General features: G+C 38.3%; 2 protein-coding genes across 2 annotated transcripts in view; one reads left to right on the forward strand and one right to left on the reverse strand.

Moving 5' to 3' along the window:
• The window catches only part of LOC106082590 (serine protease snake), a 163,930-nt gene that overhangs the window by 17,071 nt on the left and 122,453 nt on the right, over positions 1-24,406 (forward strand). The gene's annotated exons all lie outside the window — the stretch shown is intronic.
• On the reverse strand, positions 10,456-20,661 carry LOC106082594 (acyl-CoA Delta-9 desaturase). The gene is made up of 4 exons (XM_013245211.2): positions 20,397-20,661; positions 15,129-15,465; positions 10,887-11,072; positions 10,456-10,821 (listed from the first exon to the last, which is right to left on the reverse strand). The coding sequence occupies exons 1-4, from the start codon at positions 20,653-20,655 to the stop codon at positions 10,503-10,505; spliced, it is 1,101 nt and encodes a 366-aa protein (XP_013100665.2). The 5' UTR covers positions 20,656-20,661; the 3' UTR covers positions 10,456-10,502.

Genomic DNA, 24,406 nt, shown 5'->3' on the forward strand with positions numbered 1-24,406 from the left:
GTTCATTCTAAGGGGGCTTAAGTCTACCTGTCTTAGGTGTCGTGTGGTGGCATTATGGCTAACTCCCCATTGTGGAGTTTACTGCAACCCTTCCCTTCACCAATCAGTTCTGAGGTCCACCATGACTGTCGATGTTAAACCATTGGTGGACCTCAGAACTGATTGGTGAAAGGAAGGGTTGCAGAAAACTCCACAATGTGCAGTTAGCCATAAGACCACCACACGACACCTAAGACAGGTAGACTTATGTGAGTTATTCAGGGCTTTCCTAATCCCCTTGACCATTATGCCAATTCCTCCTCAGTTTTCAGCTTTAGTTAATTTCCGTTCATATAGCTTGGAATTATTATTCGAATTTTCGCAACTATAAATTAAAAAAAAATTTTAACCTTAATAGGTTTACTGTATGCTGTTCAAATATTCAAATAAGAATACCTATTGTAATAAATTCATTCAAATTCATTCAATATAAATACTATGCCTACATGAAAAGCCTATTTAGTATTTGGTCGCGTGGTAAAATAAATTAATTTTTAATTATACTGCTCGATATTCCGATAGATCCGGAATATTCGTATTCAAATATCATTACAATACCTAATGAATGCAAAAAAAAAAAACAATTCAATTGAACAAATGAAATCGTAAGTATATTTGAATTGCTTCATTCATTTGGTTATAAGCCCACAAGTTGCGGCTAGGGAAACTTTTAAAACATTTGTCTTAGAGCCAGAGACGATAACACTTAAAGCATCCTTGGTGTCGGTTTAGATGATCTGAAGATTTTTAAGAAACGTTGGGATACCTAACGTTATAACTTAAACTTTAAGGATAATGGTAAGCCAAGTATAGTCACATTGGTAAAAATATTCATTTAATTACATTTTCAGCCCATATTGTGATGTAAATGCTATATAAACCTATTTGCAATTTAAACAGCTTGCAAATGCAAGTTTTCCCATGAACATACCATTAAGGAACAGGGGCTAACATATCAATGAGTGCTGTCCGATTCAAGTGTAAGCTCAATGAAAAGGATTCTCCTTTTTATAGCCGAGTCCGAACGGCGCACAGTGTTGACTCTTAGTGTATTCGTTGAACAAAAATAGTTTGAAATTTTTCCTTTATAAAATCATCTGACGAGATCCTTAGATCCGGATTTAATGATTTACAACGTGCAATCCCATAGCCGCCGGTTGTACGTATCGGATTGACTCGATGGAGTTCTTCATCGGCAAGGGCTGCCCTCTCAATTTATAAGACACTATTACAACAACAACAACAAGTACGTGCAAACATTCAGCCAAATCTACCAACAATTACGGCTATATGGCAGCTATATCCAAATATGGTCCGATCTGGACGATATTTAACAAACAGGTGTAGAGGTTTATCAAAACGCACTGTTTCATCAAAACGCACTGTTTCTTCGTCGGCAAGGGCTACCGTCTCAATTTATAACACACTGTTACAACAACAACAACAACAAGTACGTGCAAACATTCAGCCAAATCTACCAACAATTACGGTTTTAAGGGGATCAACAAGTCAAATCGGGTTTTTAGTGGGTTTATTTTGTAGACCCTACCACCGGGTCGGTCTATATGGCAGTTTTATCCAAACATGGTCCGTTCTGGACGATATTCAACAAACAGGTGTAGAGGTTAATCAAAACGCACTGTTTCAAATTTCATCCAAATCGGATGAAAAATGCTTCTTTTATGGGCTCAATACTCTATATCGAGAGATCGGCCTATATGGCACCTATATCCAAATATGATCAGATCTGGAAGATATTCAATACAAAGTTTCAGAGGAGTACCGGAATTCGATGTGCCAAATTTCATCGAAATAGGATGAAAAATACTTTTTTATAGGCTCATTACACAATATCGGGAGATCGGTATATATGGCAGCTATATCCAAATATGGTACGATCTGTATCACATTGGACAGGAACACATTGTGCTAAATTTCATCGAATTCAGGTAATAAATGGATTTTTTATGACCTCAATACCCTATATCGGGAGATTGGGTGGTTGGTCTATAGGGCAGCTATATCCAAATATAGTCCGATATGAACCGCATTGCACAGAAATGGATAGGAGTCTACCAGAACTGACTGTGTCAAATTTCATCGAAATCGGATGAAAAATTACCAATTTATTGCTTTAAGACTTTAAATCTGGAGATCGTTCTATAGACCGGCTATATATAACTAAAATCCGATTTTATGAGATCAGATGGTCAATGTTTTTATACCCAAGATAACTGCAAAATTATAAAAACCCAACTTTTGGGTATAAATGGGTAAATACCCGGCAATTTACCCAATTTACCGGGTCAATACCTTTTGGGTATTAACCCATCGCATATCTCTACGAATGTGATACACAACAAGTAAGAACGTGCTAAGTTCGGCCGGGCCAAATCTAATATACCCTCCACCATAGATCTCATTTGTCGAGTATAGAATAATGGATAAGAATGGTTATGCTACTGGAGATATATCAAGTTATAGTCCGATTCGGACCATAAGTGAATTGAATGTTGAAGGCCATAGTATAAGTCATTGGGTAATATTTCAGTCCATTTGATATGAATTGCGTCTTGTAGATGTTCAAGAAGCATAATCGGGAGATCGGTTTATATGGGAGCTGTATCATATTGGACATGTATGCCGAAGGTCATGGGAGAAGCCGTTGTACAAAATTTCAGCACAATCGAATAAAAATTACGCCCTCTAGAGGCTTAATAAGTCAAGATTCCAGTTCCGTGTTGTCATATGGTTCTGAGGCATGAGTATTTGAGAGAAAGATTCCTCGTAAAATATTGGGTTGCCCAAAAAGTAATTGCGGATTTTTTAAAAGAAAGTAAATGCATTTTTAATAAAATCTTAGAATGAACATCAATCAAATACACTTTTTTTACACTTTTTTTCTAAAGCAAGCTAAAAGTAACAGCTGATAACTGACAGAAGAAAGAATGCAATTACAGAATCACAAGCTGTGAAAAAATTTGTCAACGCCGACTATATGAAAAATCCGCAATTACTTTTTGGGCAACCCTAGATGGACGGACCAGTTTGCGTTAATGGAGAATATAGGCCACGTATGAACCACGAGCTGTATGACGACGATAGCATTAGTAACACATAGCAAAATAAAACGCCATGTTGTCAGAATAGATGAAGAAGTTCAAGAGACAAACACGGTGGTACACGCAAACTGTACGATTATAGCATCCAGCACCCACAGAATATCCTGCTGGTAGGTCCCTAAATAGATCCAACCACCGTATAAACCGAAAACATTCATCGTTGTCTGACCTTCTATTCTACAAAAAGCATCCTTGGTCTGCTGATGTAGAGACTTTGGCCCCTAAAAGGTTAATTTTTAACCCGTTTCGTTAAAATTTGCAACAGTGAGTTGTGTTTGATCTATTGATATCCGTGCCAGGTATCAAGACCCAGATTGGATGATTGAAATACTATAATTATCGCAATTTCCAGTTGCTATCTTTGACATGAAAAATCTGACTTAACATTGTGTTTTTCGCCCACATTTCATGTTTGTCAATTATACTAGAATTGTTTCATGTAAATGCACTTAAACTAACATTTCATTAGCATGTGCTAATTTTGTAACCCAACACAAGTTGTGTTGAATGTAAAACTGCATAATAGCAAATTAAAGCGTTACATTTACAATGGATCATTTTAAGTTTTAAGCAGTAATTTATACAAATAGAAACGAAGAAATAAATACACCATCGTGAATTATATTCACTATATATAGAAAAAAGCTTTGATGAAGTCGGTGGAATGCCATTTACAGGATCCGTATAAAAACTTCTTTTTAGATGTTGTTCTAAGTAGCCAATGCTTATTATACCCTCCACCATATAATAGGGGGTATACTAATTTCGTCATTCCGTTTATAACACCTCGAAATATGCATCTAAGACTCCATAAAGTATATATATTCTTGATCGTCATGACATTTTAAGTCGATCAAGCCATGTACATCTGTCTGTCGAAAGCACGCTAACTTTCGAAGGAGTAAAGCTAGGTGCTTGAAAATTTGCACAAATACTTCCCATTAGTGTAGGGCGGTTGGGGTTGTAAATGAGCCAAATCGGTTCATGTTTTGATATAGCTGCCATATAAACCGATCTTGGGTCTTGACTTCATAAGCTTCTAAAGGGCGCAATTCTTATCCCAATTGTCTGAAATTTTGTACGTGGTATTTTGGCATCACTTTCAATAACTGTGCTATGTATGGTTTAAATCAGTCCATAACCTGATATAGCTGCCATATAAACCGACCTTGGGTCTTGACTTCTAGAGCTTCTAGAGGGCGCAATTCTTACCCGATTTGGCTGAAATTTTGCATGAAGTGTTCTGGTATGACCCCAACAACGTATGTAAGAAATCGGTCCATCACCTGATATAGCTGCTATATAAAGCGATCATGGGTCTTGACTTCTTGAGCTTTTAGAGTGCGCAATTCTTATCCAATTTGGCCGAAATTTTGCATGAAGTTTTTTATTTCGACTTCCAACAACTGTGTCAAGTATGGTCTAAATCAATCCATATCCTGATATAGCCACCATATAAACCGATCTCCCGATGAGATTTCTTGAGCTTATAGAGGGCGCAATTCTTATTCAATATGGTTGAATTTGTGACATGTCGTTTTGGTATGACTTCCAACAACTGCTTCAAGTCTAAATCGGTATATAACCTGATATAGATGCCATATAAACCGATCTCCCAGTGCCTCTGGAGGACGCAATTATTACTCGATTTGCCTGAAATTTTGGATTGTGTTTTTTTATGACTGGTGCAGATTGATAAGATTCGGCCCGGCCGAACTTAGCACGCTTTTACTTGTTACATACTTATCTCTTCTCGTTGTGAGTGCCCCCTGGAGGCACTGTTTCCAGGATATTCATTTGCTTTCCCATTTCCCTGCAGTTTATTCAGTGATTCCATGCACTCTGTCATGCACTTGGACCTTATCGACTGAAGTGCTTGAGTGCCACAATATTGTAAATATTAATACCGATTTATGCGGTTGGTAGATCCCATTATTTCGAATGCGGCACATATATCTGATATCAAGATTTAGCCATTAGTGAAGACTAATCATTAGTCTAGATATCCCTACACAATTTTTCTTGTCGGACATAGGGATCCCAAAGTCGACTTTCGACTAATCGATTAGTCGACTTTTTTTGATTTAAAATGATTAAAAATCCGAATAATCGATTTTGAAGTCGAATAGTCGAAAATTAAGCTGCACAAAAAAAAAAAACTGCACAGAGACAAGTTTGGCTTTGCTAATGTTGCTGCTAGGTAAGAACTCTTTCCAATTTTTCGATTCATTGCTTTTTGGTTCACTCTTGTTGCCATTAATAACTCGTGCAAAAGTTTATGTATATCCAGCCAAATTTTGGGATTACGTCATTATAAGTGTAAGATTCAGTTTTATGTTTATGGAAGCTTAAATTTGGCATAAATGTGTTTTTTTCCATTAACCGTTTATGTTCGAGGATGGGCTGCGTGAGACTATATCTTTTCATTGTCCCCGCATAAACTGGACTCCAGATTTGAATTAGAAAATTTTGCAAATTTTTGACAAAAAGTCGTAACGTCCACTTTTTGCAACATTCGATTTTTGATAAAGTCGAAATGTCGAATTTTGGAAAGAAAAGTCTAAAAGTCGTCTTTTGCCATTTTGATAGAAGTCAAAAAGTCTCAAAGTCGACGTGGGATCCCTAGTCCGACATAAGATTCTTGAAGACGACATCTTACATCAAACTCAGTGGCAGGTACTCTGACCCTTCGTTAGTTTTCCCACCGTATCCAGATTGGAATTATGAACAAGCTTGTTATCTTTTAACAGCTTAAATGGGTTCGTCAATAAGCAAAATAGTCGTTATTGGGCAGACGAAAATCCATATGTGATTCATGAATCAACACTTCATCTTCATCCGCAAAAAATAACTTTGGTGCCGTTTGCATGCTGGCGGCGCCACTGACCTATACTTCTTCCTCAATGTTGCAAATCGTCACAATGAATGAGCACCATGCTCACTGATTATAAGAAGATATTAACCTGGAAATTTTTGATAAAAATTACTGTACTACTATTCCTGATAGAAACGATTGGAACTATCCTACACATTCCAGGGAATGTGGGTATGCCTCTAGTGACATGTAAGCTAAGTTTTCAGGAAGGACAACGAATGATAGATGGTTACAAAGAGGGAGCTTTGAGCATTCAAAAACTATGTGACCTAATCTAGACTGGAAGAGGTCCACCGCTTTTCTGCCATTGGCTAGAACAGGCGTCTCAGTCATTGTGTCCGTCATGACAGGTCACTGTCTAATCGGAAAACATGCTGACAGACTGAAAGTCTTTTTCAGAAGATGTGAGGACATCGAAGAAAAGAATACTATAGAACACCTTCTGTGTGTGTGTCCAGCACTAGCAGTCAGAAGGAGTTTCACTATAGGTTCTCATTTCTTTGAGAACCTGTCTGATTTAACGGATGTGAACATTCGCAAGTTATTGGGCTTTTTAAAGCGAACTGGATGGTTCAACGGTAGGAACTAGAAGGTATCTTCCTTCTTCTGTTGCTGTGGTATAACAATGGGCGAAAACGTCGAAGTGAGTCTGGTGGCAGACTGCCACTTAAACCTTACCTAACTTAACCTTATCTGGACATGTGCACGCCATTTATTGAAGACCAAGTTTGATGAGCGTGTTATCTCTAGAAATGGCCCAGTCGATTGGCAGCCTCGTTCGAGCTATTTGTTGGGGCTGCATCAAGTCATTAGTCGATGCTAACAAGCCGACGACGTTGGAGGAGCTTAGAGCCAAAAAAAAGTGGGGCAAAGAAGTGACTTGTAATAAATTTGATGGCAAAACGACGGAAAATGTACCATGATCACAGGAAGACACGGACGGACGGTGTAGTGTGTCACTACACATTTTGTTGCCATGCATTGTTTGATGTCTTGTTTTATTAACGCTGGTCAAGTGTTCAACGAGTTCAATGCATAGTTTCTTTCTTTTGATGTTCACTCATATGTAGGACATTATTTTAGAGTTCCAATTGAAATTTAGATTCGTATTGAAATGAGTCATTGGCCAATGGGAATGAGGAATATCCCAACAGTAAATTCATGGAGTAGATTATTTGAATAGAAAATTATGAGTGACTGAATGTATGTTGAGATGATCGATATTGAGTACTTTTGTAAATATGGAATCAAAGATCGTACTCAATGCTGGATTTAAGAACTCAATGTTAGATTCAAATTTTGTAAAGGGTGATTTTTTTGAGGTTAGGATTTTCATGCATTAGTATTTGACAGATCACGTGGGATTTCAGACATGGTGTCAAAGAGAAAGATGCTCAGTATGCTTTGACATTTCATCATGAATAGACTTACTAACGAGCAACGCTTGCAAATCATTGAATTTTATTACCAAAATCAGTGTTCGGTTCGAAATGTGTTCATTCACCGTAACGTTGCGTCCAACAGCATCTTTGAAAAAATACGGTCCAATGATTCCACCAGCGTTGCTCGTTAGTAAGTCTATTCATGATGAAATGTCAAAGCATACTGAGCATCTTTCTCTTTGACACCATGTCTGAAATCCCACGTGATCTGTCAAATACTAATGCATGAAAATCCTAACCTCAAAAAAATCACCCTTTATATAAATAGTTGCTTGCAAAATTAAGAGACCAGACTGGTTTTGAAGACTTGTCTGAACAACTCACAAGAATTGCTCTACATTCATTACAACAGCTAAATCGCATCGGGAAATCATTTGTCCATCTAATAAAACCCGCAAAAGGATTCCGCTTCCTCAAAGAGGCATTAATATAAAAGGTGGTTTTTAAACGAAAAATACGGGATGGCCTTGACCAAGATTAGGGTGCAACATGTGATTAATGCAGTTTACAACCTCATGACATATTATGTTCATACTTTCAAACAACTCTTTGTCAAGGCAACCCGCATTATCTATCGATATTGAAAATGTACTACGGTAATCTTGCTGAACGCTAAAGCAGTTAAATTAAATGCCTAAAATTATGTTTTGGATAAAAAGTTCACAAAATATTGGCATTTTTTGGTTAAGATGGGAAAATTCATTGCTGCATGCAAAGAGACCTAATATATACATATGAAGGATCTTAGGCGAAAAATACAGGATGACCAGTAACCAACATTACTGTGAAATATTTGGATAATGGAGTTTACAACGTCAAGACCAAAGAAGGAATAATAATTATTGATAACTCTTTGATTTTAACGAGCTAATGACAAATTTTATCTATGTGAACGCGGAATCGGCAATGCCAATTCCGGCATAATTTCAGGCATTTGATGTAAACTGTTTTAGCAACCAAAGTTGTTTGACACCAAACATGGCAGCCAAACGAAAAATCAACTCAAAAAACTTATAAAATGTTCTATATCGTAAACGACATGTTGCACCCTAATCTCAGCCTTCTTACAATATCGCAAAGAAGAAGCACATAAACACTCTTTATAATTAATCTCTATTTGTTCTTCCCTAACAACAGCTAGAATATTCCTATGATATCTCTTTTTTGACAACGTTTAATATAAGAAATACTTTTAGGCACAAAGGTAATGCCGGTAACAACGGTTATTTCAGATACAACCGTATCATCAGTCAGTGTACTTTTTAGTACTGTGCAGTGCAAATAATGAGGCACACTTCTAGGCACTACACTAAAACCGGTAAGAACAGTTTAATAATATAAAATTATTGCAGATACATATATCAAGTAGTCGATAAGGCCATTGCATTCTTTTAATATATTGCAGTGCTAAGTATATAAAACCAATCAAAGAGTTAAGAGTTAGCGTCAAGTTGTTTTACATGCATTTTATATGGGAAAGCAAAAAAACTGACGCGGCTAGAGTCAGATTCTAGCGTCATGACGTTGAAATAGAATCTATTCTATTTTGACAGCGTCGCTCTTAATGTTCTCTTCTCTCAGCACATTTCTCACTGAAAATGTTGCCACATTTTCATGAAAATTCGTTACGTTGCCAACAATTTTCAGATAATTTTACTAAAAATATGGGAATCTTATATGAAAAAAATTAAATACTTACAAATTGCAGATGTTTGAGTGTTTAATTTACCAATAAATTAAAATTTTTAAGTGGTAAAATTACAATTCGGTTTAAATGCATTTTCGCATAGTTTAAAGTTATTAAGAAGTATAAAAACTATGATAATTAAATCATTTCTTTTCCATTTTCGCTGTTTCTTTTTCATCACTCAAATTTGACTCCAGACACCACTCTATTATTTGGTTTCGCCACTAGCGTTTTCTTTCGACTCTAACTCTTGACTGTTTGGTTGGGTTTAGACTCTAAGCCATCCAATGGCAAACTTGTACTGGATATTTAAGGGACATTTTCCAGGGGTATGATACGAATGCCGACCATCTGTCTGTCTGTTCGACTGCTCATGCTAATGGTCACATTTTTCACCCGGTTCCCCAAATTTGTAACAAAGGAATCTCTTTGGCTCTAGCTGGTGAATTTCCTAAAATGGGAAGACCAAAACTCCAATGGAAAGACCAAGTGATGTAAGATAGGAGCAAGAGAAGGACCACAGAAGATAGAGACGCTTGGAAATCAATTCTACGTTCGGCTAGTGGAACAAATGTTTTGTAATGGATATAGCTCCTATTTAATTTTATTACTCGATCTACACTTATAAAGCCTTAGCAGCAAATTTTTTATCCGATCTGTAACTCTTGGATATATTGTAATAGGATCTTTGCAGGAACAAGGAGGCCACTGTAGCGCAGAGTTTTACATGTCTGCCTACGCCGCTGAATGCCTGGGTTCGAATCCTGGCGAGAACTTCAGAAGATAATTTTTTCGACGGTGGTTATCCCCTACTAATGCTGATGACATTAGGAGAGGATATACTAAATATTTGAAAACATGGTATGACAGCCATGTAAAAAATTTAACCCAGAGAGGTGTCGCATTGCGGCACGCCGTTCGGACTCGGCAAAAAAATGAGGCCGCTTATTATTGAGCTTTCACTTGAATCGCGCAGCACTTATTGATATATGAGTAGTAGTTCCAAACCTGAACCAGATTTACACGAGAATCAGATGATGATCGACGTGGTGGTTAGTTGAGGGAGATGGTGGAAGGGAAACTTTCTGCGAGAATGGTTCTTTTTTGGTCAAGCCCGTGTTCAAGAGAAATCGTAAACCCATTAATCCGAAGCACACAAAACAAAACAAAAAACGGAAATGTTAATATGGCAACAGTGTAAAACAAGACTTCGTAAAGGTATTTATATGCTAAAGAGAGGCTCTATCCCCCTATCCTACGGTGGTGGGTATAAAAAAGTTGGAACCGGTGTTTAGAATAGGTAAATGTTTTGTATTTTTTATTGACGGTTTAATACTTTATTTAACTTTCTTATTTAATATTGTGGTATTGTTAATTTCCTCAATGCTTTGGTCCTTATCACCCCATCCCCATATAGGATGGCTACCATCGCCTGTGCGCTCTACACGATTTTTAATAATTTGCGGCGAAACTGTCTTCAAATCATATGCCCAACCGATTTTGGCAAAGAAATCAATGAATGTCGCACCCAAGTTCAAGGCATAGTGTCCCAACTCGCTTGCTTTGTAATCCCAAGGAAAAACGTGATGATAATTATGGCAGCCTTCGCCCACAGCCAAAATATTCACTATATTATTTTCCGTTGGATTATAATTTCTGAGGATAAAAAAAAATGTTAATAAAATAAAGTAAAATCTTGTAGAAGGTAATAAAATGCTTACTTGTCGTATGGCCTATTTCCGTATAGATGAGCAACACTGTTGATGGTGCCTATGCCATGAAAGCTACAAATATGGCGCAACATTACAGACACAAAAAAGGCATTCAAAAAGGTTTCATTCCAAAAGTAAATTGGGAAAATCGGGGGTATTACATAACAAGCCAAAAGGGTCAAAATAAAATAATGTCTGAAAAAGGAAAAAAAAAGGAATTGATGGATGAATTCTCGATTGTCTTGATATTCTAAGTTGATGGAGTAATGTCCGTCCGTCTGCCTTAAGAAAATGGGGCTATATCAGATTATGGACCGATTTGGACCACACTTGAAACGGTTATTGAAAAACAAGAGGTTGTGGGTTTTAACCCGCCAAGGTCATACACCTTAGTAAGTAATCGGTTTTTCGTGCATTCTAATCAATAAAAAGTAAAAGCGTGCTAAGTTCGGCCGGCCGAATCTTATATACCCTCTTCCATGGATCGCATTTGTCGAGTTCCTTTTTTAAAGGTTAAAAGAAAATAATTGCTATGCAAAATTTGCACATTTTGCTCATGAACATTCAACTTAGGAACTGAGGCAAACTTCTCACATATCAATGAGTGAAGTCCCATTCAACTTTAAGCTCTTTGATAAGGGGCCTCCTTTTTATAGCCTAGTCCGAACGGCGTGCCGCAGTGCGACACCTCTTTAGAGAGAAATTTTACATGGCATAGTACCTCACAAATGTTGCCAGCATTAGGAGGGGAAAACCACCGCTGAAAATTTTTTCTGATGATCTCGCCAGGATTCGAACCCAGGCGTTCAGCGTCATAGGCGGCCATGCTAACCTCTGCGCTACGGTGACCTCCATAATTGCTACGCTATATCAAGTTATGGCCCGATTCGGTCCATAATTGAGTTTAATGTTGGCGACCATAGTAAAGGGTGATTTTTTTGAGGTTAGGATTTTCATGCATTAGTATTTGACAGATCATGTGGGATTTCAGACATGGTGTCAAAGAGAAAGATGCTCAGTATGCTTTGACATTTCATCATGAATAGACTTACTAACGAGCAACGCTTGCAAATCATTGAATTTTATTACCAAAATCAGTGTTCGGTTCGAAATGTGTTCAAATTTTGACAAATTTTGTTCAGCGATGAGGCTCATTTCTGGTTGAATGGCTACGTAAATAAGCAAAATTGCCGCATTTGGAGTGAAGAGCAACCAGAAGCCGTTCAAGAACTGCCCATGCATCCCGAAAAATGCACTGTTTGGTGTGGTTTGTACGCTGGTGGAATCATTGGACCGTATTTTTTCAAAGATGCTGTTGGACGCAACGTTACGGTGAATGAACACATTTCGAACCGAACACTGATTTTGGTAATAAAATTCAATGATTTGCAAGCGTTGCTCGTTAGTAAGTCTATTCATGATGAAATGTCAAAGCATACTGAGCATCTTTCTCTTTGACACCATGTCTGAAATCCCACGTGATCTGTCAAATACTAATGCATGAAAATCCTAACCTTAAAAAAATCACCCTTTAGAAGTCATTGTGTAAAATTTTAGCCAATTCGAATAAGAATTGTGAGTTTTAGGGGCTTCAAAAGTAAAGTAGGGAGATCGGTTTATTTGTGAGCTGTATCAGGCTATAAACCGATTCAGATCTTATATTGAAGGTCATGGGAGAAGCCGTTGTACAAAATTTCAGCCAAATCGGATAATTATTACGCCTTCTAGAGGCTCAAGAAGTCAAGATTCAAGATGGGTTTATATGGCAGCTATATTAGGTTATTGACCGATTTGAACCATACTTAGCATATTTGTTACAAGTCATAACTAAATACGTCATGACGAATTTCAGCCAAATTGGATAGGAATTGCGCCCTTTAGAGACTCAAGAAGTCAAGATCTAAGATCGGTTTATATGACAGCTATATCAGGTTGTGGACCGATTTCAACCATTCTCAGCACAGTTGTTCGAAATCATAACAAAACTCGTCATGCCGAATTTCAGCCAAATCGGATAGGAATTGCGCCCTCTAGAGGCTCAAGAAGTCAAGATCTAAGATCGGTTTATATGACAGCTATATCAGGTTATGGACCGATTTGAACCATACTTGGCACAATTGTTGGATATCATAACAAAACACATCGTGCAAAATTTCATTCCAATCGGATAAGAATTGAGCACTCTAGAGGCTCAAGAAGTCAAGATTCAAGATGGGTTTATATGACAGCTATATTAGGTTATGGACCGATTTGAACCATACTTAGCACATTTGTTGAAAGTCATAACTAAATACGTCATGACGAATTTCAGCCAAATTGGATAAGGAATTGCGCCCTTGAGAGGCTCAAGAAGTGAAGATCTAAGATTTGAACCATTTGAACTTAGCACAGTTGTTGAAAGTCATAACGAAACACGTCAAGCCGAATTTCAGCCAAATCGGATAGGAATTGCCCCTTCTAGAGGCTTAAGAAGTCAAGACCCCAGATTGGTTTATATGACAGCTACATCAGGTTATGGACCGATTTCAACCATTCTCAGCACAGTTGTTGAAAATCATTACAAAACTCGTCATGCCGAATTTCAGCCAAATCGGATAGGAATTGCGCCCTCTAGAGGCTCCAGAAGACAAGATCTAAGATCGGTTTATATCGCAGCTATATAAGTTATGGACCAATTTCAACCATGCTTAGCACAGTTATTGGAATTTATAACGAAATATGTCATGGCGAATTTCAGCCAAATCGGATAGGAATTGCGCCCTCTAGAGGCTCTAGAAGTCAAGATCCCAGATCGGTTTATATGACAGCTATATCAGGTTATGGACCGTTTTCAACCATACTCAGCACAGTTATTGGAAATCATAACAAAACACATCATGCAAAATTTCAGCCAAACCGGATGAGAATTGTGGCCTCTAGTGTCTCGGATTTTCTTCGTCACTCCTAAGTATGGGGGTATATTCACCTTGTCATTCCGTTCGTAACACATCGAAATATTCGTTTCCGACCCAATAAAGTATATATATTCTTGATCAGCGTAAAAATCTAAGACGATCTATCCCTGCCACATAAAAGCCACATTTATTATCCGATTTAGCTGAAATTTGGGACAGTGAGTTGCGTTAGGCTACTCGACATGCAACTTTGGCCCCGATCGGTTTAGATTTGGATATAGCTGCCATATAGACCGGTCTGCCGATTTAGGGTCTTAGGCCCATAAAAGGCAGTGAGATGTGTTAGGCCCTTCAAAATTCTTCTTGGATTTTGGCTCAGATCGGTCCAGATTTAGATATAGCTGCCACATAGACCGATTTCTCGATTTAAGGTTTTGGGCCCTTAAAAGGCACATTTATTATCCGATGTCGTTGAAATTTGGGACAGTGGCTTAAGTTAGGCCCCTCGACATCTTTCTGCAATATGGCACAGATCGTTCCAGATTTGGATATGCTACCGTATAGACCGATTAAAGGTCTTGGGCCTATAAAAGTCGCATTTATTGTCCGATTTTGCAGAAATAAGGGGCAGTGACTTAAGTTAAGCCCCACGACATCTTTCTGCAATATGGCACAGATTATTCCAGATTTGGATATAGCTGCCATATAGACCGATCTTTCGATTTAAGGTCTTGGGAGCATAAAAGGCGCATTTATTGTCCGATTTTGCAGAAAATTGGGACAGTGAGTTGTGTAAGGCTCTTTGGCAACTTTCTGCGTTTTGGCCCAGATCGGTCCAGATTTGGGTATAACTGCCATATAGACTGATCTCTCGATTTGAAGTCTTGGTCTTTCACTGAAATTTGACACAGTGACTTATGTTAGGCTTTTCGATATCCGTGTCGTGTTAGATTGGTATATATTTGGACCAAAAAGACCAATATTTTGTTCTGCAAAATTGAACAATAACTTGTACTTATTAGACCACTCAATATCCATGGCGAATTTGGTCCAACATATTAGGACATATTTTAATAAAGCTGCTATGGGGGCATAAATTATGCATTTTTCACCGGAAAGGTGGTTTATATATATACCCGAGGTGATGGGTATCCAAAGTTCGTCCCGGCCGAACTTAACGCCTTTTTACTTGTTTAAAATGCGTTTTGACAGTTCTTTGGGCGAAAAGTCGAAGTCAGTACTTGGCTTTAACGTCCAACGAACTTGACTAACACAATCCATTGTGGAAGGTATATAAGATTTGAAGCAGCCTAACTTAAAATATTTTTATTAGTTTCTCCCCCATTATATTTCTTACCTGTGTTGAAACATCACAAGAGGATTATTGAGTATATCTGAGTAATCAATGCCTTTGGCCTTTTCCTTGACCTCTTCTTGTTTTTTCACTAACAACCAACCAATGTGCGAAAAAAAGAAACCCCGTTTTGCATTGTGGGGATCAGCTTCGGTCTCTGTATATTTATGATGGACTCGATGATCACGCACCCAATGATATACAGAGAGTTGAAAACACATGGTCTGCATGTAAAGTATGAGCAGTTCCAAAGGCAGTTTCACTTTAAATGCACGATGAGAATATAAGCGATGAGATCCAACTGTGATGCCCAGAGTTGCAAAAATTCCTGATATTAAAGCTGTAAAAAAAAAAAAAACAAGATATGGTCCGGTTCGGACCACAATTAAATTATATGTTGAAGACCTGTGTAAAATTTCAGCCAATTCGAATAAGAATTGCGCCCATTGGGGGCTCAAGAAGTAAAATAGACAGCACGATTTATATGGGAGCTGTATCGGGCTATAGACCGATTCAGACCATAATAAACACGTTTGTTGATGGTCATGAGAGGATCCGTCGTACAAAATTTCAGGCTAATCGGATAATAATTGCGACCTCTAGGGATCAAGAAGTCAAGATCCCAGATCAGTTTATATGGCAGCTATATCAGGTTATGGACCGATTTGAACGTTATTTGACACAGTTGTTGAAAGTAAGAATAAAAAACGTCATGCAAAATTTCAGCCAAATCGGATAAGAATTGGGCCCTCTAGAAGCTCAAGAAATCAAATCCCCAGATCTGTTTATATGACAGCTATATCGGGTTATGGACCGATTTGAACCATACTTGGCACAGTTGTTGGATGTCATAACCAAATACTTCGTGCAAAAATTTATTCCAATCAGATAAGAATTGTGCCCTCTAGAGGCTCAAGAAGTCAAGACCCAAGATCGGTTTAAATGGCAGCTATATCAGGTTATAGACCGATTTGAACCATACGTGGCACAGTTGTTGGGTATCATAACAAAACACGTCGTGCAAAATTCCATTCCAATCGGATAAGAATTGCGCGCTCTAGAGGCTCAAGAAATCAAGACCCAAGATCGGTTTATATGGCAGCTATATCAGGTTATGGACCGATTTGAACCATACTTGGCACAGTTATTGGATATCATAACAAAACACGTCGTGCAAAATTTCATTCCAATCGGATAAGAATTGCGCACTCTAGAGGCTCAAGAAGTCAAGACCCAAGATCGGTTTATATGGCAGCTATATCAAAACATGGACGGATATGGCCCATTTGCAATACCAACCGACCTACACTAATTTCAAAATTTCAAGCGGTTAGCTTTACTCCTTCGGAAGTTAGCGTGCTTTCGACAGACAGACGGAAGGACGGACGGACGGACAGACGGTCGGACATGGCTAGATCGACATAAAATGTCGCGACGATCAAGAATATATATACTTTATAGGGTCTCAGACGAATATTTCGATTAGTTACAAACAGAGTGACGAAATTAGTATACCCCCCATCTTATGGTGGAAGGTATAAAAAAAATTATAAGATTGCATTAAATTCGGCGAGTCTGAACCATGACTACTACCCATGGAGGTGGGCATAGATTCTAATAAAAATTTCTTAAAAAAATAGTTCAGTTTATTTAAGATTATTTCGAAGAGTGTATCAAGGATTAAATAATGCTTCCGGGTGTTAAAAATGTTGAATGTGGGCAGTAACTCATGATCAACCCATCATCTGGGCTGTATTGAATGCAATCCAAACTCAACAAATCGATTGAGGTTTCCAGAGGCCTAAGGGTCAAATTGGTAGAGCTGATTAAATGGGGGGCTATATCTATTTAGGAAACTTTCTAGTTTGTAGCGGTTTTAACAAACCATTATTCATTGGCTAGGTTCTGTTTAAAATGCAGATCGAGGAACTCTGTTGATGGGTGGGGTACATCTAAAGTGATATGGTTATATGTTTGGTAGAATTTGATGCACAGATTAGCAAGCGACGCAATTCATGAGGTATCTGGTCACAAGCGTGACACGATGGCATCAATTCCAATAGGAATTGAGGCGATTGTTTTTGCAGCAGCTTAGTTGTGCCTGAAATACTCTGGTGGGGCTGTAGTGGGAATTAACTGGCTGGCTGTAGTGGGAATTTAACTTCTTAAGGCGCTACAGGCGGCTCATGGTCTTCAAAACCAGCATTCAGGCGCGACTGTGTACAGCTACCATATCCCCTTCTTCCCTGTTTTGTGCCTATTTGCCACGCTGCTAGATTTAGAGGCTCATTTTGTAGCGCTAAGCCGCTAGATAATGTATCTATCCTAACGTATCTGGCAGCCGCCCAGAAGATTTAACAGCATTTACTGTTGCTGTTTTCTCAGCGCTATCCACATCACCATCTCATGGATGGACAACCGAGTAGAACATGACAACTGAGTAGAAAAGTTGTCTCAGTTCCTAGCTTGTCGCTTAGCTCGTGAATCCACACCCCTCGCCCCAATTGTTGCTGACATGGGACTTGAGACCCATACTTCTATTACAAACTTTGACACAAATTGCAGTAGATTTTACGGAGGACCTGTAAAGACTGTAAAATGGTGGTCTGACATTTGTTTTACATTCACTGTACATTTATGTTAGTGAACATTGTGGCTTAAGAGTAGGTGTTGCATATCATTAAATTTCTTGCATTGAAATAAGATCAATAAGTTAGAGGATTAACGTGTCGCCGTTGTCATCCAACAGGAGGCCTATAGCCATGAAAGAAAAATCCAAGATACATTTATTGCAGGTAGGAGTAGTTGGCCAACAAGAAAATGATTAGTAAAAGCAACTCTAATTTTGACTATGAAACTATTTCCGCCATTTTTGGTTGTTTGTGTGTTTTTTAGGGTGCCAGATGTGCCTTTACCCTGCCCTTAAAGGGCATTAAGCAACGTGTCTGGAGATAGATTGAAGACCTTGATCAGATACTAGACTGTTGGTACACCCAACTTCTTAAGTCACAGTGGAAAAATTCCTTCGAGTCCCAGTGAATTGACGTATGTTCATCGAAATTCTTTAAACGCAAACGCTTTAGCTCTGAGTGGCTCTCTTTTAATCGAATCCAGTTGATAAGTGTTGAGGACGGATGACGTTTGTAGCTTCGTCCATAGTGAATTGTAATGGTTAGACGTCGGCCCGGACAATAAGGTTGCCAAAAGACAGACTAAGAACCTTGGACACTCAAATCTCGTCACATCTAAATTTGTCAAAATCTTACTTACTGACTTACTTGTTTGGCTACCACAGCACATTTACAAGTGCCGCGATTTTGTGAGAGCCTTCTCCAATGGTATTACCCTTTGTAATTTGCCACCAATGTTTGTCTTCTGAATCTGGAGGTTCTTCATTCATTCTGATAACCATAAGTGTAGAAAGGTCTCTGCAGGGTGCGTAGCCCATGGGCTAAGGTTTAACAGGGGTAGCTTAATTTTAATTTAATTTTTGTACAAAATTTCAGCCAAATCGGAAAAGAATTGCTCCCTCTAGAGGCTTAAGAATCAAGATCCCAAATCGCTTCATATGGCAGCTATGTCAGGTTATGCACCGATTTAAATCATACTTAGCACATTTCTTGGAAGTTATAACAAAACACTTCATGCAATATTTCAGCCAAATCGAATGAGAATTGCGCCCTCTGGTGGCTCAAGAAATCAAGATCCAGATCGGTTTATATGGAAGCTATATCAGCTTATGGACCGATTTGGACCATACTTAGGACCGTTATTGGAAAACATAACAAATCACCTCACAACTAATTTCAGCCAAATCGTATAGGAATTGCGTCGTCTAGAGGCTCAAGAAGATCAAAAATAGCTTTATATGGCAGCTGTATCAGTCAAGAAGTCAAGATCAAAGATTGCTTTATATGGCAGCTATATCAGTTTATAGACCGATTTAAACCATACTTAGCACAGTTGTTGAAAATCATAACAAAACACCTCATGCAAATTTCAGCCAAATCGGATGGGAATTGCGCCCTCTAGTGGCTCAAGAAATCAAGATCCCAGATCGGTTTAAATGGTAGCTATATCAGGTTACAAACCGATTTGAACCATACTTAGCAGAGTTGTTGAAAGTCATAACGAATCATTTTATGCCAAACTTCAGCCAGATCGGATGAGAATACTTTATTTCGAAAGTAAGCGTGCTTTCGACAGACGGACGGACATGCCTACATCGACTTAATATATCATGACGAATGTTTCGAGGTATAACAAACGGAATGACGAAATTTGTATACCCCCATCCTATGGTAGAGAGTATAAAAACAACTGAACCTTTAAAGACGCCCCTATGTTTAAGGCTATTTCGCGACTTAAACTAGCTTTCATTGGTATGGAGACCTTAATTTCAGATTTGGGTGCGAGTCCTGGCACGACCATTAGAACATTTTTCAGCGGGGGTTATCCCCTCCTAAATCTGGCGACATTTGTGAGTTACTTTGCCATGTAAAAACCCAAAAAACTCTCCAAAGAGGTGTCACCCTACGGCACGCTGTTCGGACTCGGCTATAAAATATCCGCCTGTTCATGACCTTACCCTCCTGTTTGTTATTGTCCTTATGGCCATTTTACTGTCCGTAAAGATGTTCACATGTTAGTGCCACACCACTTCACTCATTCCGTGACCACCCGGATCTCCGCCTGTAGGACCATATTAAGGTCAGGCAGTCTAAAACAGATCTCAGTCACATTTTTTGACTTGTAACTCCCATAACTATCGCAACAGAAAAAAAGTAAATTTTATTAGCTTTCCAAATCAATTAAAAAAATTTGAAATCGGTTCCGAAATGCTTTCACAAGCAGTAAAAATAAAAGACCAGCTTCTGGGAAAATTTCAAAAAAAATTGTTAGTCAAATTTCTACGACACTATAAATGATATCCCACACATTTGGGCCTGTGTTTTTCCAACCAAAAAATTGGACCATAAATGCGATTTTGACAGCCCAAACTAAATTTTGTAGGGCCGAGGTGACCAACTTTGAAGGCCCACCAATGGGCCCCTGGGATTTCTCGAGTTCTAAAATTACATATAACTCCATATAAACTGGATAACACCTAAGCTATTAAATTAGGTAAAATTTCATAAAGATACCTCTATCCGTTCCCCTCGATTATATAGCGATGGTATGAGCTGTTCCCATCCTAAATCCATTCTCCCATCGCTTTAAGTCTCATAGGAGCAGTGGCTGTCTCACATTTAGACACATGCACACACTTACCAAACATGTTAGTCTGCCATTTGGCTGAGACCACCGCAAGATAGGCTCCATAAAACCCTCCACTATGTATGACAACAAAAAATAATACTCTTAGCCATATAATCTCCAATTTCTTTTTTTCGGCATTCTTTATGGATTCTATATCCTTATCTAAGCCACCATCAATGGTTTCAACATCCTCTTCAAATAGAACACCAGTTGTTTCAATTTCCTTTTTGGAGTATTGATATAAACTAAACGGTCTTTCGTGTGGTGCCATTTTTCCTTATATTTCTGGAAAAAAAAGTAGAAAGTAAGAGAAACGAGTTGAAAAATAATCTTAAGGATGAAAAAATGCTTTAAATTTGGACGAGAAATATGTTGTCTTAACTTAAAAGATTTCTTCAACTGAATTTTAGGATACCCAAATTTTCAAAAAAAAAATTCCTTTGTTAGAAGATTTTTTACTTGGTATTAAAGTATTTTTTCTTAATTTATAGTTTTTAATATCTTTCATTTTGTTTCTTTTAGAGAGAGTTGGAAAATTAACTTTGGGGAAATGACAAAAAAAAATCCTAAACAAGTAAAAATGGGGTTAGATTCGACTAGGCCTTATCTTGGCAACCCACTATCATGGATTCTGCTAAATTTATTTAGCAGAAGCTTAGTCGAAGGTTGAGCTTAGTTGAAGGGCAAACGTGTATTTTAAGTACAAACTTTCTGCTAAATCGACCAAAAATGTAAGCTTCTAGGGGTCGTAGAACACTTATTACGACATGGGATTATATGGGAGCTAAGTCAAATTATTGACTGACATTGAAAATAGTTACTATAGATTTTGGAAGTCATAATAAAACACTACGAGCAAATTTTAAGCCAAATCAGATACAAATTGCAGCTTTCGGGGGCACAAGATGCCACATCGGAAGATGAGTTTATATGGCAGCTATATATGCAAAATTTCAGCTAAATCGGATAACAATTGCAACTTCTAGGTGTACAAAAAAGTCAAATCGATGGACTAATTTATGCGGGAGCTGTATCCAAATCTCAACCAATATGGCCCATTTGCAATCCTCGATGACCTACCTCGATAAGAAGTATCCGTCCAAAATTTCGAGCGGCTAGCTTTACGCATTCGACAGCTATTGTGATTTCCACAGACAGACGGACCTGCTTCGTTCGACTTATAAAGTCCTTTCCTAATTCTAGCAACATTCGAACTTCCACTCAAATAGGTGTCACTCTGTGCTGACTCGACTATAAAAAGAGACCCCTTATAACTGAGCTTAAACTTGTATCGGACAGTGCTCATTGATATGAAAAAAGCTTAGCCCCTAGTTCCTAATGGAAATTTCGTAGGCAAATTTGCAATTTAGTTTTGCGGACGCACCCTTTTAATACCCTCCACCATAGGATGGGGGGTATATTAATTTCGTCATTCTGTTTGTAACTACTCGAAATATTCGTCTGAGACCCCATAAAGTATATATATTCTTGATCGTCGCGACATTTTATGTCGATCAAGCCATGTCCGTCCGTCTGTCCATCCTTCCGTCTGTCTGTCGAAAGCACGCTAACTTCCGAAGGAGTAAAGCTAACCGCTTGAAATTTTGCACAAATATTTCTTATTAGGGTAGGTCGGTTGGTATTGTAAATGGGCCATATCGGTCCATATTTTGATATAGCTGCCATATAAACCGATCTTGGGTCTGGACTTCTTGAGCCTCTAGAGGGCGCAATTCTTGTCCGATTGGAATGAAATGTTGCACGAAGTATTTTGTTATGATATCCAACAACTGTGCCAAGTATGGTTCAAATCGGTTCATAACCTGATATAGCTGTCATATAAACAGATCTAGGGACTTGACTTCTTGAGCTTCTAGAGGGCGCAATTCCTATCCGATTTGGCTGAAATTTTGCATGACGTCAAATAAGGTTCAAATCGGTTCATAACCTGATATAGCTGTCATATAAACCGATCTTGGGTCTCCACTTCTTGAGCCTCTAGACGGCGCAATTTTTATCCGATTTGACTGAATTTTGGCACGAAGTATTTTGTTATGATATCCAAAAACTGTGCAAAAATGTTCAAATTGGTTTATAACCTAATATAGCTGTCATATAATCAGATCTGGGGACTTGACTTCATGAGCTTCTAGAGGGCGCAATTCCTATCCGATTTGGCTGAAATTTTGCATGACGTATTTTATTCTTACTTTCAACAACTGTGCCAAGTGTGGTTCAAATAGCTTCATAACCTGATATAGCTGCCATAAAAACCGATCTGGGATCTTGACTTCTTGAGCCTCTAGAGGTCGCAATTATTATCCGATTTGCCTGAAATTATGTACGACGGATCCTCTAATGACCATCAACACACGTGTTTATTATGGTCTGAATCGGTCTATAGCCCGATACAGCTCCCATATAAATCGATCTCTCTATTTTACTTCTTGAGCCCCCAAAAAGCGCAATTCTTATTCGAATTGGCTGAAATTTAACACAGGTCTCCAACATATAATTTAATTGTGGTCCAAACCGGACCATATCTTGATGTCGCTCTAATAGCAGAGCAAATCTTTTCTTATATCCTTTTTTGCCAAAGAAGAGTTGCCCGGAAAAGAACTCGACAAATGCGATCCATGGTGGAGGGTATAAAAGATTCGGCCAGGCCGAACTTAGCACGCTTTTACTTGTTAATCAGCTTGTTATGCGCTTTAAATACTAACAAGTAAAACGGTATTAATTTCGTCCGGGCCGAACTTTGGATACCGATCACCTCGGATATATATTAAGCACATGTCGTCATAATACGTTGAAAAATGCATCATTTATGAGCAGCTATGTCTTAAGTCATAGTCCGATCGCCACCATATTCAGAAGGGCTATGTAAGGGTCTGAATATGTGGAATGGGAGCGTAATCTCTGAAGTTAGAAATAAACACCAATGAGCGAAGAACAAAGACACAAACTATGGAGAATTTGTTTGCTTTGTTCCTCAAATTGGGTTTATATTTGCAAAACCCCGAAGAAGTAAAGGGATAGAAAATTAAGAACACAACACAGAGTTAGGATGGGTGTAACAATTTTGAATTTTATTAGATAGACGAATAGGCGATCTTACCAGTTGAATGATTGGAAATGAACAAGAAGGAGTTCACGCCAAAATGATTGTCAAATCTTTCGTCAAAAATATATGCTATCCTCATTGATAGCATGAAGTTGAATTTGATGTTAGAAAGCGAAAGTAATTGGGAATTTCTTTAAAAAGTGTAGGGTTCGCGGTGTCAGCTTAAAATCACCTGGGATTTATTTTTTTGAAAAGAAAAAAACGTGTTTCGACGTAAACAGGGTCTTACACAGAAAATGCACCTTTTATGGTCCTAAGAGCTTAAATCTGGAGATCGGTATGTGTATGTAACAGCTATGTAAAAAAACATAGACAGATCTGAACCATATTAAACTTCAATGTCGAAGATCCAAACACGGACTACTGTGTTAAATTTCAGTGAAATCGAGCAATAAACGTGCTTTTATTGTCCCAAGAACTTTAATCGGGAGATCGGTATATATGGCAGCTATATCCAAATATAGCTCGAACTTGACCATACTCGGTACGAATGTCGAAGAGCCTTACAGAACTAATTGTGCTGAATTTCAGCGAAATTGGTTAATAAATTCACATTTTATGGGCCTAAAAACTTTAATCAGAAAATCGTTATATATGGCAACTACATCCAAATCTGGACCGATGTGGGCGGTATTGAACAGGGATATCGAGAGATCAACATAACTTACTATACCAAATCGTACAATAAATGCGCCTTTTAAGGGCCCAAGCCCCTACATCGAGAGATCTTTTTATATGACAGCTATATCTAAATCTAGACCTATCTGGGCCGTATTGAACAAAGTTGTCGAGAGGCTTAACAAAACTTATTGTCCCAAATTTCTGCGAAATCGGCTGATAAAGGTTGCTTTAATGGACCAGAGACCTAAAATCGGCAGATCGGTGTATATCGGGGCTA

Source organism: Stomoxys calcitrans, chromosome 2, assembly GCF_963082655.1.
Source record: "Stomoxys calcitrans chromosome 2, idStoCalc2.1, whole genome shotgun sequence".
NCBI classification, from domain to species: domain Eukaryota; kingdom Metazoa; phylum Arthropoda; class Insecta; order Diptera; family Muscidae; genus Stomoxys; species Stomoxys calcitrans.